At 43.9% G+C, this 21,750-nt stretch overlaps 1 protein-coding gene across 1 annotated transcript; it reads left to right on the top strand.

Annotated features, from left to right (window-relative positions):
• Positions 1–2,104: 2,104 nt before the first annotated feature.
• On the top strand, positions 2,105–21,440 carry LOC106606775 (rap1 GTPase-GDP dissociation stimulator 1). The gene is made up of 14 exons (XM_014203136.2): positions 2,105–2,465; positions 4,400–4,504; positions 6,271–6,393; positions 7,441–7,566; positions 7,782–7,910; positions 8,113–8,238; positions 8,383–8,526; positions 14,488–14,619; positions 14,847–14,981; positions 15,264–15,389; positions 17,437–17,576; positions 17,706–17,832; positions 19,566–19,694; positions 19,844–21,440. Exons 1-14 carry the CDS (start codon positions 2,453–2,455, stop codon positions 19,969–19,971), a joined length of 1,683 nt encoding a protein of 560 aa, XP_014058611.1. The 5' UTR covers positions 2,105–2,452; the 3' UTR covers positions 19,972–21,440.
• Positions 21,441–21,750: the final 310 nt, after the last annotated feature.

Here is a 21,750-nt window from a genome sequence, read left to right as displayed (position 1 = left end):
GACAGCACTACAGCATCCACTATCATTGTCACATACCATACGTAAAGGCTGTGAAATAGATTCATTCAGTCTGGACCAGATGTGGTTTTCTGACACAAGAACTACAACATGATCTACAGACCTACTTCACAGACATTTACATAAGGGAATTTAGAGTATGCCTGATGCTCTGATTTTGACATAATCCGGAAAGGCACAATGAATCACAAAGCTTCCCTTATGCTCTTGTGCATTAGTGTGAATAATGTCTCTGTTATAAGGCATGACATGAGGAAGGAACCTGTGTGAATACGAATCAGTGCTTCTCTGCCGTGAGAGCTGATGCACTTCTGAAGTGCTCCTGGGGTCTTCTCTTAAAATACCCCAGAGGCTGATCTTAACTTGCTCTGTCCATTAAACAGTTATCTGAACTGTAACTCCAATCAGATTGTCTGGAAGGTCATTTGGTTACGTGTTGTCTCTGTGGCAGGTGCACTCAAAGAAAATACTCCTCATGCTGTGAATAAAAGTTCATGGTTTTGTTGCGTCAGTCTAACTAAATATGATTCCCTGTGAATGTACGGAGCATTTAACATACAACGATGCACTTAACGATGTAATTCACTTTATCTGAGTCTGGGATGGACGTATCACTGAGTAAGATATATCTCTCTAATTACTCTGAAGCCTTACCATAGGTCGGGCTCTATGAGGCTAAATAGTCCCTCTGTGGCCAGTAACCCAGCTAACATGACCTTCTGGGCCCTATTCAGACCCTCTAATACGTTAGGCTGACTTGTCTGGGGGGAAAATCCCTGTTAAATTGTGTCAGAGCAACCATCTTTGAGGCCAAGCTGGTCAGAGAGACCTGGGCTTCCCCACATTCTCCATGCTTATCCTATGATTGTCTTGTGATAACATGTCTTGTCGGGTCATGATGGATTTCGTTCATGGGGTTAGAAGCAGATAGCCATTTTGAAAGCCAATAAGAGGGCAACTATTTACAGACTTACTTACTTAGTCCTCTTCATCCCGAGTGGGACATGACTCATATACAAAGAATAGGCCTTGATATTTTGTCCGCATTATTAGTATTGAGTGGTGGTATCAAACATGACACTAAAGCTTTGGACAATGGCATTGTCATTTTAGCATGACAGTCTTTCAGTAGATAACGCAACTGTCACGAATAGTGATAAAAGGGCTGAATTAATTGCTTTCCATTGTCTGGCCGGTATCTGCATTTCCAGATGGTGATGAATTGGCAGCACAAGGATGTAAGTTGGAGAAACAAAATTGAATCACCAACTTTGGGGGAAGAAACTCTAGTTTTAATGAGCTGTCTTAAACTGCCACCTGCTGTTCAAAACCAAGGCAGCAGAAATGGAACTATCCATGTGGCTTTAAGCTGGACTTCTCTTTAACGTCCTCTGTTGGTGACTTCTATACACAACCATGGACATGGTAATGAAATTATTCTTGGTATCAATTTGGTGTTAATACTACCCACATAGAGGTTTGTGATCTACCAGTATTGATCAACTCGGTCACAGAGCTTCTTAATCTGCCCCAGAATTCCCTGGCACCCCTACAGTAATGGGTTCTATCTGGATTTGTAATACTTTACATTATGTGTCGCCGGTGTGGCCTCATTTTGCTTCTTCTTATGAAATTAAGGTCTCATGCTCTGTTGGCCCAGTAAGTCTTATTGATAGGAAGGAAATATGATGTAATAAGAGGTAATAAGATGATATCATACACTAGTGATAGTGTTGTAGTTTATACTGCATTATGACCTTTATTTAGCAATCAAACCATTCTTTTTTATTTGTTGTTATTGTTCCTTTTTAAAGTCATCTTTAAAGGTTTACAGGGAGGCTGAACCAGTAAAGGGAATCCGTTTTTGCGTCATTGTTAGGGCTTCTTGTATTTCAGTCTCAGTGTCTCCTAGGAGCTAATAGTCGACTGATGAGCTTTGGAGAGATTTAGGATTTAGAGCGTATTAGAAAGGGAGCGAGAAGGAGGGCTGGAGGGAGATAGAGAGAGCATGGAAGGGAGTGAGAGAGAGAGAGCGGAAGAGAGAGAGAAAGAGAGGCAGAAGGGCGGGGCGGGGGAGGGATTGTGTGAGAGAGAACTAGAAGGAGAAAGACAAGAGAGAATTAAAAAACAGAGGCAGGGAGTGAATGGTACAGAGAAGAGAGACAGTGTCTTCAGTGTGTGAGACAGAGGGAAATAAAGACAGAGAGAAAGAGAGGGAGAGGGGGAGAGAACGCAAGCGCAGTGACTGAAGACAGGGCACGCCTGGCCTGAAGCAGGGCTGCTGCTCTCTCATTACTTAGTCAAACACACACACTCACACACACACACACACACACACACATACACACACATACAGTATCAGCAGAGGAAGGAAGCCAGAGAGCCGGAATAACATCCCAGGGAGACAGTAGTGAGCGCCTGCCGACCTGCAGCCATGGCCGACGTGGGTGAGTAGAAAAACCCTTTCTGAAAATCTCCGTTACAGCGTGTGCATGCCAATGAGTATAGCAGTGGAGGCATTGCCAATATTTGGAGCAAGGGATGTACAGTACAGTGGGAATCAACAAGGATGTAGCTCAGGCTAGATTCCAGGAGACGATCAGCCTGTCTTTTTTACTTTCCTGTCTTGTGTTTAAAGGTCATAGTAATATGGGCTGACATTACAGGCCCAGGTAAACATTGTGGGACAGAGACAGGGCACAGCGGGATGTCTCTGAAGCAACCCTGGAAGACAGGGAGAGGAGGGGAGAAAGAGAGAGAGAGAGAAAGAGAGAGAGAAATGGGAGGGCTGGAGATGCCTAAAGGAAGCACCTCGTTTGTGGTATGTTAGTGGTAATAAGGACCATGGGGGGGGGGGGTCCCTATATCTATCTCAGTGGAACAGATTAACACTCTGCTGTACGCAGCATTTCCCTAGACTCTCTCACACATATGCACACACGCACCCATGCACACACACACTGAATGACAAACGGAAACTGTGAAATTGGGATCTGTGTGGTACTTGACTCTGTGTATTTACTAGGGCTGTAACGATACCAGTATCGTCATATTTTTTCCATGGCAAAAATAAAAACACAAAGCAGACTGAAGTCTTTGGTCCTTTAAAAACCTGCTGTATGTAAAATATTGTGTGCTCTAGCTTGGAAATTAAATAAATGGGACTCTGGATGATTGTTTCCAACATTAGGGCTGTTTTACGAAATAAGTTTTGTTTCCTTGCCACGATAATGACGAGTATTGCGATTCTGGTATTGTCCCGGGCCTATATATAACCCTGATAGCCCCCTACTGTAGGTTCTATTTTCCCACTGCTTACCAGGGATTAGCCAAGGTGATTACTCTCTGTCTGTGGCTCTGCTTAGAAAGTATGTGTTGACGACACAGCACAGAGGACAGCTAACTGTCACACCCACACATTGACTAAGCTCTGCTTTACTCTCTCTTTCTCTCTGCTCTCAAATCAAGGCTTCTGGGCTCTTTTTTGTTCATATCACTTTATTTTCAGATAGGTTCAATGAAGTTGGAAAGTAATTTAAGGCCAAGATTATAGTGATCAATAACATACTTGGCTCCTTACACAATCAAATATTTTTCCAAAGTAATGTACATACTGTATGATAACTCTTTCATTTGTCTGTAAGGAGGGAGACCAATGGAGAGCCTGAACGGGGAGACCGCCCCCCAAACACGCATGCACTCACACACGCACAGTGTCCCCTGTCACAACAACATCATCAAGCAGAAAAGTGTGGGATGTGACTAGACAGCGTCACGCACCAAGCAGTCCGATATTTGCTAGCTGGAGGGGGCAGAGGCATGCTACGGAAATGATGTACACACACACATTCCCATCTTCTCTCCCTTCTACTCCTAGCCTCTGGCATGGGGGATACCATTGCCAGCCACCCCTTCGCTGTCTCTGATGTCTTACCCATGATGCAACTTGACCTCTTCGCCTGTGTATTCATATATTCATATCACTCTGGTCCTATACTGTATGTGCCGATGTGTTTGGCTGACATGAATTGCACCAACATTAACAAGTCCAATACATTTGACATGTATGTGCATTGGCAAGCCACTATGAGATTGGAAGATCCTGAAGGTTCATGAGAGGTTGCAGTATGGATGTTTATACAGCATCAGGATGTACCGTACCAGTATGTATTATTTGTACAGGAATATTTTGTCGTATATGTGAGCAAGGTAGTTGTTCTGCAGGAGGATATGACTAATACATGATGTGTCTCTCTTCCTGTGTGTGTGTGTGTGTGTGTGTGTGTGTGTGTGTGTGTGTGTGTGTGTGTGTGTGTGTGTGTGTGTGTGTGTGTGTGTGTGTGTGTGTGTGTGTGTGTGTGTGTGTGTGTGTGTGTTGCAGACTCCCTGACTGAGGCACTGAATTCCATCAGTGTGAGCACCGAGTTGGTAGAGCAGGAGCTGAAGCCTCATCTGGACACCCTGCTGGCTGTACTACTGGAGAAGAGTGAGTCTACACACACATCTACAGTAGGCTTAGGGTTAACAACCTGACCCTAACCCTGACCCTAAACCTGACCCTAAACCTAACCCTAAACCTGACCCTAAACCTGACCCTAACCCTAAACCTGACCCTAACCCTAAACTTGACCCTAAACCTGACCCTAACCCTAACCCTAAACCTGACCCTAACCCTGCTGGCTGTGCTACTGGAGAAGAGTGAGTCTACACACACATCTACAGTAGACACTGACCTCTGATTCATCAATCTCACTCTTGCCTGTTCCCATCAGTCAGCTTTTATGGCATTGCTTTGGCCATGGCATGCAAGGCCATAGCTTCTATAAACTATAGTAGCAATGCGGATCTATCGTCTCAGTTTAAATTATCTCAACGTTATTCATCAGGTTGTTTTGGAATCTGTCCTTCCCCCCCCTTTTTGAGTTGCTGGGTTGAGGCGCAAAGTTTCTCTTTTTTTCTGATTTTGGATGCCTGGCGTAGTCTTAGCCCAAATCTTCAGCTTTTAAAAGACTGCTTCAATGTGAGAGTGTTGCGGGAGTGTTCAGAACACCTCTGCTGTTTCTCCTCTGTATCCAACCTGGACTCAGGGGTAGACTTAACATAGTAAATATAAATCCAGGACACTCCATTTAGTATGATATGTTACATTTCGTATGTTACGTTTCGTATGGTATGTATTCATTTGTGGATATCCATCATCAATTTCCTATGATGTGTTATAAATTACAATTCGTATGATATGTTATGAATAAAAATGTGTACACTATGTTAAGAATTTGCTAAATTTATATGTTATGAATTCCAATTTGTTGTAGCTAACGTTAGCTAGGTGGCTAGGTGACTAACACTAACGTTAGCTATGTGGCAAACGTTAGCTAGGGGTTAGGGTTAAGGTTAGCGTTAGATTAAAGTGTAAGGTTAGGATTAGTGGAAGGGTTAGTTAACATGCTAATTAGTTGCAAAGTAGCTAAAAAGTAGTAAGTCGATGCAAAGTTGATAATTAGCTAAAATGCTAAAGTTGTCCGTGATGAGATTCGAACACGCAACCTTTGAGTTGATAGACATTTGCATTATACGCCTACCCATCCACCCCGACCAACCACCCTACTTTCGTTTTTGCCTTAATTAACCTTTGGTCTTATGTAACCATACCAAACGTAACATATCATACTAACTGGAGTGTCCCGGATGTACTTTTACTATGTTACGTCTAGTCTATGAGACCAGGCTAAAACATCAGTGCTGTGGGGGGGGGGGGGGGGTTTATCTGAGGTTGCACTGTGCACGGCAGCTAAATTTGCTTCCCCTCAAAAACGGGCAAGGGGACGTTACCATAGCAGCGCAGCGTAGCCTGACAACCTGACCTGCCTCCTTGGCTGTTGTGTCATTCTTTGAAAGGGGAAATGGTAATATCAGGTCTTCCTCTGTGTCTATTGCACGTTGCTGCTTTAATGACAATGAATCTGCCTCCCAAGCTCAACAGAGGAGGATTCTATTTTAGTTTCTCTCTCTGGTCTTTTAGTTTCTCTCTCTGGAATTATATCTACTGCTGGGACACTTACAGTACATTAGCAAGAGTTTTGTGTCAGAACTAATTTCTGGTTAACAATTAGCAAGTTGTCTATAGGTCAATAAAGATATTTATGTTACTATGGAGCCAATGGGAATTTTCCACCCTCAGTTATATTCCATTCTATTCTATATCCATGCCCAGGGGTACTTGCCATATAAGTATGTGTTATCTGTCCCCAGAGAAGGGTGCTGCAGTGGAGATTGCCTCCAGTGGTATCGTTCCCATCCTGGCCCAGTCCCTCAGGAAGAAGAGTCTCCTCACCAACCAGGTGGCACTGGTGGTGGCAGAAATGGCCAGGGAAGGTGAGATTAGATGCCACCCTACTACTGTAGACAAAGGGACAGGGGGTATGGGGCATGAATACCAATCTGCAACCTGGACTCAGAGGTAAACATAACATAGTTAACTAAAATCCAGAAAACTCGAATTAGTATGATAATGTATGTTAGGTTTGGTATGGTATGCATTAATTTGTCGATGTCCATCATCCATTTCGTATGATATGTTACGAATTACAATTCATATATGATACAAATTGCAATTTGTACAATAGTTACGAATTTGCAATACGTATGATATGTTACAAATTCCAATTTGTTGTGGCTAACATTAGCTAGGTGGCTAGGTGGCTAACGCTAACGTTAGGGGTTAGGGTTAAGGTTAGGGTTAGCTAACATGCTAAGTAGCTAAAATGCTAAAGTTGTCCGTGATGAGATTAGAAGACACAACCTTTGGGTTGCTAGACATTTGCGTTATACACCCACCCCGACCAACAACCCTACTTTAGATTTTGCCTTAAGTAACCTTCTGTCTTATGTAACCATACCAAACGTAACATATCATACTAATTTTAGTGTCACAGATTTCCATTTACTATGTTACGTCTAGTCTGAGACCAGCCTGCAATCTGAGTTTAATGTAGTGAACCAAGGCCTTAATCACTACTACTCTGACTCATACTGTGTTAGAAAGACTCACTGATTAAAATAAAATAAGTTGATTTTGCTATGGATGTTGACACATTTGATGTTGACACATTCTAACTTTATGTAGATGATACTGTATCGATGCATAATATCTGTTACTGATGTGCCCTGTCCTTCTTTCACTATACATTGTTATTTATTATATGCATTATTTTGTGCTATGCTTAAAGCACCTCTGCCACTCAGTTATTTGCATTCAGTACTAACCACCCCCAAAACCAAAAACAAGGGGGTGGTTTTGGTTATCACTCATTGACAGCGCCTAGAGTACTTTTCATTTACATCTGCCAAGATCCAGTCCAATGCCATAGGCTCACTGTGGGTAGAATCAGAGATTGATGAAATTCTGTCCCTGTGTTAAAGCGGCCGTGAGAGACACGTGCATTGAGGCGGGGCTAGTGAAGGTTCTGGTGCCCCTGCTGAACAGTGCAGATGAGGAACTGTTGCTCCACACTGGCAGAGCCATCGGACGCATCTGCTTCGACAACAGTGAGTGAGACTGACTCTAGCAGGCCGGGGCCTTCCCACAGGGAATCAGGCTTTACCTGCAGTGACAGGATGAATTTTACCCTATTAAATTAATCTGTAACCTCAGCACGCAATGCTTGTCCTGGTGGATTTCGTGTGTGTGGATGTGTGTGCTTCCATTAGACTTTCCCTCCTTCTTTCTCTTCCTCTATTCTCTCTCCTCCTCCCTCTCTCAGCGGCCCAGCAGGATCAGCTGGTGCAAAGTGGGGTGATCCCCAGGCTGGTGGCCATCATGAGGGAGTATCCAGAGAATGACCCCCTGGTCAACGTGTGTCTGCTGGCCCTCTGTAACCTGGCCGACATGGGTGAGGACCACCAGAGGAACTTTAGAGGGTCACAGAGACGAGGAATGACTCATTTGTTTTGGAGACTGTACACTGTATACTGACTTGAACCAGTTGATATTGTGTTCCTCACATCTTATCTGTGAATGAGTATTGTTTCATAACTGAAAGACCTGGTTAGATAAAGGTTTAGACAAAAACGTTTGGCCTCTGATCCCTGCAGACACGGCGCGGGAGGCGCTGGTAGAGGTGGGTGTGGCAGAGGTGCTGACAGCCCAGCTAAAACGGGCTCCTGACGCAGAGAGAAGACACATCATACTGGAGGTTCTGGGATCACTGGGAGAGAGTGGTGAGTCTGGACAAGGGCCTGAAATATAATTTATACAGAGACACGTGAGATGAAATAGGCTGTATGGGGTTTATGCTTTTCACATGAAGGGTTGACTGAATGTGTGCTCAGACTAACACACCCCTCCTGTGCTGCTGTTGTCAGACGTGCTAAAGCTGCAGTTTGTGGAGTCGGGGGTGCCTAAGGCTCTGTCTGAGATGATTCGAGGTCTACAGGGTGGCTCTGACCCCCATGATCTCTGCAGCATCAAGATCGGCTCCAACCTCATTGTGTCTCTCCTGCTGGGAGGTAAGGAACTCAAACTGACCTGGAGGCACCAGAATCCCTTTACTGTCCTCCCCTTCAACCTAACCCTCTGTGTCCATGCTTCACTCACACACACACACCATTTCACTGTCTATCAGCTCACATCTCAGAATATGACCCAGATGTAGACACAGGAGGTGGATGGTTCGGTTCTCAAAATATTTATTATGACAAAAGGGGCAGGCAGAGGTTCGTAGTCCAAAGCAGAGTCAAAAAGGGACAGAGCGGCAGGCAGGCTCAGGGGCAGGGCAGGCAGAAAGGTCAGAACCGGGAAGACTATAAAACAAGAGAGAAGGTTACACACGGAAAACATGCTGGGACATTTGAAGAGACAAGACGAACTGGAAACAGGAGACAAAGGGCTGTGAGACAACGGTTTAATCTTATACCCATGGAAAGTGGGATCTATACAGAGGGTACGGGGCAACAGAAGACAAACAGCAGAGGGAAAAGTTTTCCAGACTCCACCCGTAGGGGCAATCACGGGAGGACAGCCATACCCTCTGTCTGGGCCGATAGCGGTGAGCCGGGGTCCGGTGGCGATCATCATGTCACCGATACCTAGAGGTGGTCTTAAGAAGAGTGGACCAGGCTCTCTTCCAGGTACGCGGACAGCTGACCTCTTCCTCTTTCTCAGGGAAGAGCACGAGCTGGTAACCCAAGGAATGCTCGAAGGGCGAGCGTCCAGTGGCCGAACAGGGAAGGGAGTTGCGGGTGTACTCCAGATGGTGGGGTTGGCAGAGACGAGGCAGCGAAGAGTAGTCTCCAGGTCCTGATTGGCTCGCTTCAATTGGCCGTTGGACTGAGGATAAAACCCAGAGGACAGGCTGGCCGATGACCTTATGGTGCAGAATGCCTTCCAGAACCTGGACGAGAACTTAGGACCCCGATCGGAGACAATGTCGACCGGAAGTCTATGGATCCGGGAAGACATGCTGCACCATAAGCTGAGCCGTCTCCTTGGCTGAGGGTAACTTGGGAAGGGGAATGAAATGTGCAGCTTTGGAAAACCTATCTACCACAGTGGGGTTGCCATCTGACGGAGGGAGACCGGTGACAAAGTCCAGGGATATATGGGACCAAGGGCAATGAGGAACAGGGAGTGGTTCAAGTAGGCCAGCCAGCGCTTGCTGCGGAGTCTTGTTCTGTGCGCACACAGTGCAGGTGGCGACGAATACAGAGATGTCCGGAACCATGGTGGGCCACCAAAAACGTTGGCGGATGAAAGCCAGGGTCCGACTGGAGCCGGGATGACAGGTGAGTTTAGAGGAATGGGCCTGTCATGCTAAATAATGTCCCCCGGCCAAAAAGTGTCCCCCTCTGCATCACAATGGGATTCAATAAACTATTAGCGTCCGTTGCTATATCAACATTGTGATGACCTAATGATAGACGATGGTCCTAAGGTCATTTGGAGAGGTAAATTGAAGAGGTACATTTTGATAAGCTCAGCATAACTACCATTTCTTGCTTTCGCAAATGTCAACCAAAGCTCAACCAAAGCTCTATTGGGCTTCACCGAAGTGTAGTGCATCAGTGCTTTCAGTGGTCGACTGTCCAACCGGAAAAGATTATTGGCTTCCACCGAGGTAACCCTAGGAAGACAAAGAGAAAAATATCAGTGTTAGGGAAACTAAAACTAGCTTCGGGTTATTGTGTGTGCAAATGCAAGTAGTTATTATCTGCAATTTTTATATTCACCTTAACAGATAGTGTGACCAGCTAGGACCGAAAGAGCAGCGAGGTTTCCTAGGTCTCGCCTTCCTTTCGTACCGTCTTCCAAACCAAGTCATTCGCCCGGTTGTCGTAGCACTTGGTCCCCTTCTTGATTCTGCTCCTGTAGCACTCCTTCTGTTTCTCCTGCGCCTTGTCGATGTTAACAGGAATAAATGCAATTATATTTCATATTACAAATACATTTCTTACATATCACTTGGAGGGCCAGAAATGTAATTAACAGTGGACAATAACATTTACCTGGTCAAAAACCTCCACATCCTTCTCAGTCCGTGCCTGGAGGTGGTCCTCGAAGGCCTTCTGATCTGATTCGACAACTTCCACTACATCAGGTGGGGTTTCAGTGATCTGAAAGTACGTTATACAAAATAGCAATAGACAAACACAAATTTGAAAGACTACAGTATATGCAATAATTGTATATACAATTGCATTGTTTACCTCAGTCAACAGCTGCAGCTCCCGTCCGTACTCGGTGTTGGCCTGGATGCTGCTGTGTGTGCAAAAATAATTACCTCTAGGTTGTTCTACCACCCTTCCTGGTACCAATCAAGGGACTTGCCCATGGCAGTCTTAAGGGTCTGGTTGGTCCATTCACCAAACCTGGAGGAGGTGGTAAGAAAGTGATATCTATTGACAATGTAAGATATTAAATTATGTTTTATTATGTACCATGGAAAAACAAATTGTAAAAAAGAAATAAAACAAACCATTAGTGACGGAATATAACCAATAACATCCGTACCTTGTTCCAGTGTTCATGACCTCAGTCACTCAAGAAGACCTCAGGAGAAACGTGTTGAAGATGTCCTTCATCGCCTTGGATGTGGCCTCGCCAGTCTCTATCTTGATGTGTGTCATACAAAACGAAAATCTATTTTTGGTTCCAAACACCCTTTTTAATGGATTACAAAAGGAGATTTAGAGTTAAGCACGTACTCTTCCTTTACTGACCTTAATGGGTATTGCCTCCACCCACTTGGTAAAGTGATCATTCGCCGTCAGACACCAGCTGTTGCCATTTCCTGGATTTTGTGAAGGGTCCGATGAGATCCACCTCAAACATTTAAAGTGTTAGAGAGAAGATTACTTTATGCTTACCCGTATATGTCATACAGTATGCAGATGTTCATATTTGTAAGGACACACACACACACACACACACACACACACACACACACACACACACACACACACACACACACACACACACACACACACACACACACACACACACACACACACACACACACACTCTCCCTCTATAATATTGAACTCTGCTGTTGTCAAATAAAGCAACCATTATAAAACAACTTATCAGGGCAAGATTTGAATTGGGACACTTACCGATCAAGTGCCATGATGAAACAACTTTGATGGGCTTCAACTCCAGCGCCACAGTCTTCACCCTCTCAAACTTCTGGCAGGCTAGACAGGGTACTGACCTTTAAGCACCAAGTGACAAATTGAAACATACGCTATCTTCGACCAATCCGAAGGAAACAAAGAGGGCTGTAGCTCAAAGATGAGGGAGCTCTGGGAGAGAAACGCCCAGCAGGTTCCAGGATCTCCAGAATAGCGCTCCGGAGGAGATAAGCGGGGTTCTCGGGAAGCCGGGGTAGGCTGGGGAGAAGCATCGCTAGTAGTGAGGTTACTGAGGTCATGATGTTCCTCCAAGGTATGGAGTCCCTCCATAAGGTTCTGAAGTAGCTCCTCATGTCTTCCAATGGTGGCTCCTTGCAGGGAGACAGCGTTGTGGAGCTGGTCTGTTTGCTGGGTCAGGCATGGCCAGTTTGTACTATCCCGCCACAGGATATGACCCAGATGCAGACACAGGAGGCAGATGGTTCAGTTCTCAGAATATTTATTATGACAAAGGGGCAGGCAAAAGGGCAGGTCAAGGGCAGGTAGAGGTTCGTAGTCCAAGGCAGAGTCAAAAAGGGACAGAACCACAGGCAGGCTCATGGTCAGGGCAGGCAGAAAGGTCGAACTGGGAAGACTAGAAAACAAGAACTAGAGAGAAGGTAACGCGTGGAAAACACGCTGGGACGACTTAACGAGACAAGATAAACTGGCAACAGACAAACAGAAAACGCAGGTATGAAAAATAGAAGGCACATGGTGGGGGGTGAAGACAAGCACAAGATAGGTGAAATAGATCAGGGTGTGACAACATCACTAAATTTGATTGATGTTTGATTCCGAATGTAATCGAGCGAAGATACTCTGACTATGAATCACATTTTTACTCATAAACATCAGGCCATGCGATGTGTTGATTATGATAATACATGTTTATATATACAGTACCAGTCAAAAGTTTAGACACACCTACTCATTCAAGGGTTTTTCTTTACTTTTACTATTTTCTACATTGTAGAATAACAGTGAAGACATCAAAACTATGAAATAACACATATGGAATCATGTATTAACCAAAACAGTGCTAAACAAATCAAAATATATTTTATATTTGAGATTCTTCAAAGTAGCCACCATTTGCCTTGACAGCTTTGCACACTCTTGGCATTCTATCAAACCAGCTTCATGAGGTAGTCACCTGGAATGCATTTCAATTAACAGGTTTACCTTGTTAAAAGTGAATTAATGCGCCTGAGCCAATCAGTCGTGTTCTGACAAGGTAGGGGTGGTATACAGAAGATAGCCCTATTTGGTAACAGACCAAGTCCATATTATGGCAAGAACAGCTCAAAGAAGCAAAGAGAAACGACAGTCCATCATTGCGTTAAGACATGAAGGTCTTAAAGCAATGTCTATCAAGCGCTATGATGAAACTGGCTTTCATGAGAACCTCTGCTGCAGGGGATAAGTTTATTAGAGTTATTAGCCTCTGAGATTGCAGCCCAAATAAAAGCTTTACAGAGTTCAAGTAACAGACACATCTCAACATCAACTGTTCAGAGGAGACTGCGTGGATCAGGCATTCATGGTTGAATTGCTGCAAAGAAACCACTACTAAAGGACACCAATAAGAAGAAGAGACTTGCTTGGGCCAAGAAACACAAGCAATGGACATTAGATCGGTGGAAATCTGTCCTTTGGTCTGATGAGTCCAAATTTGAGATTTTTGTTTCCAACCTCCGTGTCTTTGTGAGACGTAGAGTAGGTGAACAGATGATCTCTGCGTGTGTGGTTCCCACTGTGAAGCATGGAGAAGGTGTGGTGTGATGGTATGGGGGTGCTTTGCTGGTGACACTGTGTGATTTACTTAGAATTCAAGGCACACTTAACCAGCATGGCTACCACAGCATTCTGCAGCAATACGCCATCCCTTCTGGTGCTTAGTGGGACTATCATTGGTTTTCAACAGGACAATGACCCAACACACCTCCAGGCTGTGTAAGGGATATTTGACCAAGAAGGAGAGTGATGGAGTGCTGCATCAGATGACCTGGCCTCCACAATCACCCGACCTAAACCCAATTGAGATGGTTTGGAATGAGTTGGACCGCAGAGTGAAGGAAAAGCAGCCAACAAGTGCTCAGCATACGTGAGAACTCCTTCAAGCCTGTTGGAAAAGCATTCCAGGTGAAGCTGGTTGAGAGAATGACAAGAGTGTGCAAAGCTGTCATCAAGGCAAAGGGTGGCTACTTTGAAGAATCTCAAATATAAAAAATATTTTGATTTGGTTACTACATGATTCCATATGTGTTTTTTCATAGTTTTGATGTCTTCAGTATTATTCTACAATGTAGAAAATAGTAAAAAAAATAAAGGATAACTCTTGAATGTGTAGGTGTGTCCAAACTTTTGACTGGTACTGTATGTGTGTATATATATATATATATATATATATATATATATATATATATATATATATATATATATATAAACACATATCATCATAATCAACACATCGCATGGCCTGATTTTTATGAGTAAAAATGTGATGACTTCTATCTGTTTCTATTTATTTGATAAATATGTAATAAACAGTCAATAACACAATAGAAAAAAAGTTTGTATACAATGTGTGCAAATGAGGTAAGATAAGGGAGGTAAGGCAATAAATAGGCCATGGTGGTGAAATGAGAACTTGTTCTCAACTACCCTACCTGGTTAAATGAAGGTGAAATAAATACAATTTAAATAAAAAATGAAATATTGATCACAAAAAATGTATGATTGGTGGTTGGATAGTCTGATGTGCTGCCTTTCCCTGTGTGCTGTGTTTTGGTGCATTAGATGAGTCCATGCAGAAGTGTTTCGGCGAGGGCACAGGGGTGGTGTACCAGGATGTACTCTCCTGGCTGCAGTCCTCCAACACTCAGCTGCAGCTGTCTGGAGCCCTGGCCATCGCCAATTTTGCCAGGAACGGTAAGATGGCAAAATGCATTCAGATTGACTTATCTGCATTGCCTGATTTGGTTTTGACATGAGAATGGATTCTCCCCAGTCTCTGATGTTCTAAGCCCCTGTCTATCTTCATATTTGATTACCTTGTCACCTCTTTCTCTCTCTGTATCTTTTCTCTGTCTCTTCTCATCAATTACTGTCTCTTCTCTACCCTCTCTCTATCGCCCTTCCTCTCTCAACCTTCTCAGACAGTAACTGTGTGAAGATGTTGGAGCTGGGGGTGGTTCCTCATATCCTGACCCTGCTAGAGCAGCATGTGGACGAAGGCGACGTGTCCGTCCAGCATGCCGGACTGAGCGCTCTCAGAAACCTGGCCATCCCAGGTGCATAGTAGGATGGATAACCACACACACACACACACACACACACACACACACACACACACACACACACACACACACACACACACACACACACACACACACACACACACACACACACACACACACACACACACACACAAACACACACACTGACCCCACTGACCCCACCACTGAATTACAAACTGACACCATGAAATGAATCACTAATGGTATTCTCTTGTAAGCTCTTCTCAGGACTGTCAGCTCTGACCTTTCTGATCTCTCTTCTCCCTGGTGTTTCAGCCACTAATAAGGTGAGGATGCTGAAGGACGGGGTGACAGAGAGAATCAGGACCTTGCTGCGCTCTGACATGCCCCCAGTGCAGTTCAAACTGTTGGGCACCCTGCGCATGATGGTGGATGGCCAAGGTGGGTGGGAAAGGTGTATGGTGGAGGAGGGGTGTGTGCTCAGTGTAGATGTGTGGGTTATACTGTATCTGATTATGCTAAAATCATAAAGGGAAAATGCATTTAGCCGGTACAGAGGTAATTGTACAGTAGAAGTCAAACATATTGGGACCCTTGCACTTTTCTTTAAAAAAAATCCCTTTTAAAATGTATTTTAAAATATGTAGAAATTTGAGGAAAAATACTTTTGGTCTCCACACATTGTTATTATATTTTCAATATTGCAAAACCGATTTATTTTCTGGAAACTTAAAGGTGCTACACTAAGGATTTGCACAAATCTTTGCATTATAATTTCAGAAAATGTTGATAATATATCTGGCACTAACAGTGGAATGATAATGTTTCAGAGTATTATTTACCTGCCAGTGTTCTGATTGGCTGTGATATTTGTCTATTGATTTTTCCCACCCTAGTGGCATCTGTTGATAAACTGGGAAAGCTGTTCTGACTTTCTGACTGTTTTATCTAGTGGAAATTGCACTCATTGCCTGGCTGTAAAATTCTTCAGTTTATGTGAGAAAACAATAGTGTAGGGAGTCATTGTACCTTTCTGTCTTGGTCCATCAGCTTCAAACAGAGGTTTTGGTCCACCAGCTTCAAACAGCTGTAAAAACACTATTTTTTGTTATTGAAAATATATTTCACAGTGGTTTAGATGGTACAATGATATGTTATGGACATTTTCGAAATTACGAAGCTAAAATTCTACAAAAAAATTATATGTGTAGCACCGTTACTTTTACAATTTTAATTCCGAAAATAAAAACAAATGGCATTGACAAAATGATTGGCACCCGGAGCTAGTACTTGGTTGCACAGCCTTTGGCCAAGATAACTGCAGACAAACGCTTCTTGTAGCCATCAATGAGCTTGCTGCACATTTCTACTGGCAACTTGCCCCACTCTTCAACTGCAAACTGCTCCAATTCTTTAAAGTTTGAGGTGTGCCTTCCACCAACTGTTTTCAGATCTCTCCATAGGTTTTTGATGGGATTCAGATCTGAATTCATCGTTGGCCACTCCAGAACTGTGCAACGTTTCTTCTCGAACCATATCTGGGCGATTTTTTTTTTTTAACGTGTGTTTTGGGATTCTTCTCCTGCTGGAAGACCCACAACCTTCAAGAGACACAGTTTTTGGACACAGGGTTGAACGCTGCACTCCAAGACACCTTTGTAATCTGCTGATATCATGATGTCTTGCACACATTCAAGGCCCCCTAGTGCCAGAGGCAGCAAAGCAACCACACAGCATTATCAAACCTCAAGGACAGACCTTTTTCAATTTCAAAGTATTTTTTGAACAAGTAGGGAATTGTGTGAGAAAAGTGCAAGCGTGCAAATACACTTGGCTGCAACTGTATGTGGTGGGAGTCATTTTATTTGTGATAAATAAACGAAACAGGGCTGTTGTTCTCACAACCAACCAGCTGTAATTGATAGTTAACTCAGCTCCATTAGCTGTTGTAATGTTATACTATGTCCAACGGCACTGTTGGAATCACAGCCTATTTACACTGTCTGTGGGAGTTCTCAGCGCCAAACAATAGAGTAAATACCAAGCCGCCACAGGCACTGCTATGACCTGTCACGGTAAATTGCAGGGTACTGTGGCTCCCCTTGATTACTTGAGTCTACTGAGGTAATACACTAGTCTAAAGGGAATCACCACTCGAGTTTGCTTTCTCACTCCTGCTCTCTTTACTCACTAGCCCACCTCAATCTTGACTCTCTGTTTCTTTGCCCGTCTCTGTGGTTCTCTTTCTAACTTCTTCAATCCCCTTTCCCTTGACACTTCTAATGTCCTCATCCTCTCTGATCCTTTCTGTTGTTTATTTTCCTCCCTTCTCTTTTTGTCTCTCTCCTCTATATCCCTCTCTTTCAATCATCCCTTTCTACCCAACATATTTCTCTCATCTCTACTCTTTCCCTTCACTCAATCTCTCACACCCGCTCTCTATCTCCGACTCTCTCTTCCTCCGCTTCTTCCTTTCGACCTCTGTCAGAGGAGGCAGCTACAGTGCTGGGCAAAGATGAGGTTCTGTTGGCGAGGGTCATGGAGTGGTGTGAGGCAAGGGACCATGCAGGGGTCAGGGGAGAGGCAAACCGGCTCCTGGCTGCCCTTATTAGACACAGTCGTGCTCCGGTGAGACACACACACATGCATGTGCACACACACACACAGACCCACACACGCACGCACACACACCATACATACAGTATGTAATCCCATCTCTTCTAGAGGCTGTTTCTCTCTCTTCTCTCTCTTTGACAGGAAGTCATCAACGCTGTAACCAAAGCAGATGGGGTGCGTCACCTCATCTCCATGGCAACCAGTGAACACGTCATCATGCAGAATGAAGCCCTGGTTGCCCTGGCGATTGCATCTGCCATTGACATTGGTGAGGGATTCTACTATCCTTTAAGAGCAATCAGAGGGAAAGACCAATGCTTCCAAAGCTACCCTTTGGACTAGCATAATATAACTAGATACAGGTTTACTGACAGTAACCAAAACTAATACACTGAGTATACAAAACATGAAGACATAGACTGACCAGGTGAATCCAGGTGAAAGCTATGATCCTTTATTGATGTCACTTGTTAAATCCACTTCAATCAGTGTAGATGAAGGGGAGGAGACAGGTTAAAGAAGGATTTTTAAGCCTTGAGACTATTGAGACATAACGTAATTTCCGGACTATTGAGCGCACCTGAATATAAGCCGCACCCACTGAATTTTTATTTTATTTTTATTTTGAACATAAATAAGCCGCACATGTCTATAAGCCGCAGGTGCCTACCGGTATATTGAAACAAATTAACTTTACACAGGCTTTAACGAAACACGGCTTGTAACAAAAATAAATAGGCTTTAATGAAACACGGCTTGTAACAAAAATAAATAGGCTTTAACGAAACACGGCTTGTAACAAAAATAAATAGGCTTTAACGAAACACGACTTGTAACAAAAATAAATAGGCTTTAACGAAACACGGCTTGTAACAAAAATAAATAGGCTTTAACGAAACACGGCTTGTAACAAAAATAAATAGGCTTTAACGAAACACGGCTTGTAACAACAACAACAAAAAATGAGCAGTAAACAGTAGCCTACCAAGAAAGTCATTGCTCCAGACCAAGCTCCCGTGCAGCAGCTCTATTTCCTTTTCCAACAGCCAGATCAATCACCTTCAACTTGAAAGCTGCATCATATGCATTTCTCCGTGTCTTTGCCATGATGAGGGTGACAAAATGACTACCGTAATCAGAATGATGGGAAGTTTGAGCACGCTCGATTTAATCTAAACAGTAAGCAAAAAAGTTGTTTGACCTTAACCCGTTCGGCAATTTCATTGGTCTAATGAAAGCTTCATGCCGCCAAAAAACTGAGCACGTCACAGAATGTGTTTTGAATTTTTTTTTTTGAAAGCGGGAAAAATCCATATATTAGCCGCGTCATTGTTTAAGCCGCGAGGTTCAAAGCGTGGGAAAAAAGTAGCGGCTTATAGTCCGGAAATTACGGTAGATTGTGTATATGTGCTATTCAGAGGGTGAATGGGCAAGACAGAATACTTAAGTGCCTTTGAACGGGGTAAGTGCCAGGCGCACCGGTTTGTGTCAAGAACTGCACCGCTGCTGGGTTTTTCACGCTCAACAGTTTCCTGTGTGTATCAAGAGTGGTCCACCACCCAAAATACATTCAGCCAACTTGACACAACCTTGTCGAGTCCATGCCCCGACGAATTGAGGCTGTTCTGAGGGCAAAAGGGGGGTGTTCTGAGGGCAATATTAGGAAGGTGTTCCTAAAGTTTGGTATACTAAGTGTATATTTGTAATAATGTCAGTATATATTATATCAGTATGTAATAATATACTGCTAATGTAATAATATCAGCTCATATTTTACAATGGTGAATTACTGTAAGCTTATTTTAGTTTATTCTAATTCCCCCGCATACCAATGTACATATACCGTAATGTACTTACTATAAATGAGAGACTAACACACACTCTTTGCTTGTGTGTGTGTGTGTGTGTGTGTGTGTGTGTGTGTGTGTGTGTGTGTGTGTGTGTGTGTGTGTGTGTGTGTGTGTGTGTGTGTGTGTGCGTGTGTGTCCTGCTGTTCTCCAGACTCCATGCAGGAATCATTCCAGGAGGCAGAGCTCTTGCCTACACTGCAGAAGATGCTGGAAGACCCAGTGGGGGCAGTGGAGGTCAAGTTCAGCGCCCTAGGCCTCATCTGTAGCCTGGCCAACTCCAGTAGGTACCCCAAGCGCGCACATGCAAATGCGCACACACACACACACACACACACACACACACACACACACACACACACACACACACACACACACACACACACACACACACACACACGTCCTCTCTCTACTTCTTTCTCACTCTCTCAGGTGTGATGAAGGAAGAAATGGAATCTCTAAACCTGAAGGAGACGCTCACCAAGCTCTCTGGTCACTCCAGCACCAAGCTAGCCACACAGGCCGACACAGTGCTGGCCATGCTCTCTGAAACCAGCTAGACTGTCCTGACCGGACCACTGCCCTGGTCAATGTGATCATAGACTCTCCGCACCACGTGCCACCACAATCACCCCTACTACCGTGACCACACCATCTTACCCATCAACCGCACTTCACCAGAGAACAACCCATCCCTCGCTCTGAAGGGGAAAAGAGGTGGAGGGTTTGAAAAGACGCACATATTGACAGTCTTCTAAAGCTGGGTTTTCATTCACCTGGCCTATGGAGAACACAGTTGGACAGAGATCTACTAGGACTGACCAACCCAATCTGACAGAGGTAACAAGGTGATAGCCGATGTTCGAAGCACAAGCTGAATGAGCCAACCCATGTCAAACGCACACGAATCACAACAACCCCGGTTCACTCATCATGACCATCTGTAGAAAGAGTGTTTACTGTATGTGTGAAATAGCTATTCTAATCAGTACACCAATTAGTTGAATGTACACTATGTAGATTTCCTGTAGGGACCAGTGTATATTGTCAAAGGAAATGTTTGCGTATGTATGCGCCATAGAGTTAATGATGGCTACTATTTCGTAGCATCGAACGTGTTAACCCTTCAATGGAAAACATCAAACTAACGTCTGACACGGTTTATTCATGTGATGTTCTATATATGCTCTGTATTGACCAATGTACATGGAAGTAAATGTTCCAAGAATATGACCATGCCTGTCTCTCCTCTGTGGATCCCGTATAGTGAGATCCTCTTGGCAATATCTACAGTGTACAGGACAAGAAAAGCATTCAAAGTCAATATCTCAATCAGGATCTTTTACCAAAGTACATTGTAATTGTTAAAACCGTGCGTAAGGAAGTAAGAAATCCAATCTGATTAACTATTGTGTGAGGCATTTGGAGTTTATTCCAAAGTATTCTTTGATTGTCATCCAGGTACCAGGAAGATAACAGTGACTGTAGACCTATGAGGTTTTTATCCCATGTCAGAGGGAATATCTCCAGACATTTATCCCCCAAAATTTCCCACACATCTAGCTCAGTCGTAGTTATCTAAGAGCCCAGGTGGGTGGGTACTGGGCAGGGTAATCATTACAGCGCTGTGAGAGTGTCAGGCAGCTTTCCCACTGGGTGCCAGCTCCAACATTCTGATTAAAAGAGATCAATATGTTGTGTGAATGCTGGGGCAGCAAAGGGCTCGTGATGAAGGGAGGTTTAATGTTGCACTCAGAGCCCCGCTGATTCATCCAACTCCTTTTAAGACCAATTTGTTAAGGTGTCTAGAGCCCAACGGAGACTGGCTAGCTATTTCAAAAGCATTTATATAGTGAATATCAACTGAAAACAGCACTCCGTCCCTCTGTCTGTCCTTAATAGTACCTAATAGGCTACTCAATGGGAACTGAGTTGTTGTTATTGAATTTATCTTTGAAATATAACTATTTTTGGTGTTTTAAAAAGGGTGGCTTACAGAAACAACTGGAAATAAAAAGAAATGAATGGCCATGGCCTGTGACTCTTTTCTGTTCATTGGAGTATATATGAATGACTGTGGGTGTGTTTCAGTTCTCTAAAAGACTTCCTGTCCTTGTCTCCTTTCCTTCATCTGCACTGATCTGAAAACATAGGACAGGTGAAAAAAACTGGAGGAGGGCTGCTGGTCTTTTTCCCCTACAATTCAATACTGGGTCTGCTGTCTACTTGTCATTTTCCGAACATGATGGCTGCCCTTCTCACTCTGCTAGCGTACTCGAAACACTGCTAGCGTAATCGAAACTCTGCTAGCGTACTCGAAACACATTGTTTCACACAGA

The sequence above is a fragment of the Salmo salar genome, chromosome ssa01 (genome assembly GCF_905237065.1).
Source record: "Salmo salar chromosome ssa01, Ssal_v3.1, whole genome shotgun sequence".
Classification (NCBI taxonomy): domain Eukaryota; kingdom Metazoa; phylum Chordata; class Actinopteri; order Salmoniformes; family Salmonidae; genus Salmo; species Salmo salar.
The sequence above is the reverse complement of the archived record's forward strand: the minus strand, read 5'-3'. Positions and strand labels throughout refer to the sequence as shown.

Excerpts from the sequence above, each read along its gene's own strand:
- LOC106606775 (XM_014203136.2), top strand. Across the intron at positions 14,982-15,263 it reads CAGAAACCTGGCCATCCCAG|CCACTAATAAGGTGAGGATG; the intron begins GTGCATAGTAGG and ends CTGGTGTTTCAG. Across the intron at positions 15,390-17,436 it reads CATGATGGTGGATGGCCAAG|AGGAGGCAGCTACAGTGCTG; the intron begins GTGGGTGGGAAA and ends GACCTCTGTCAG.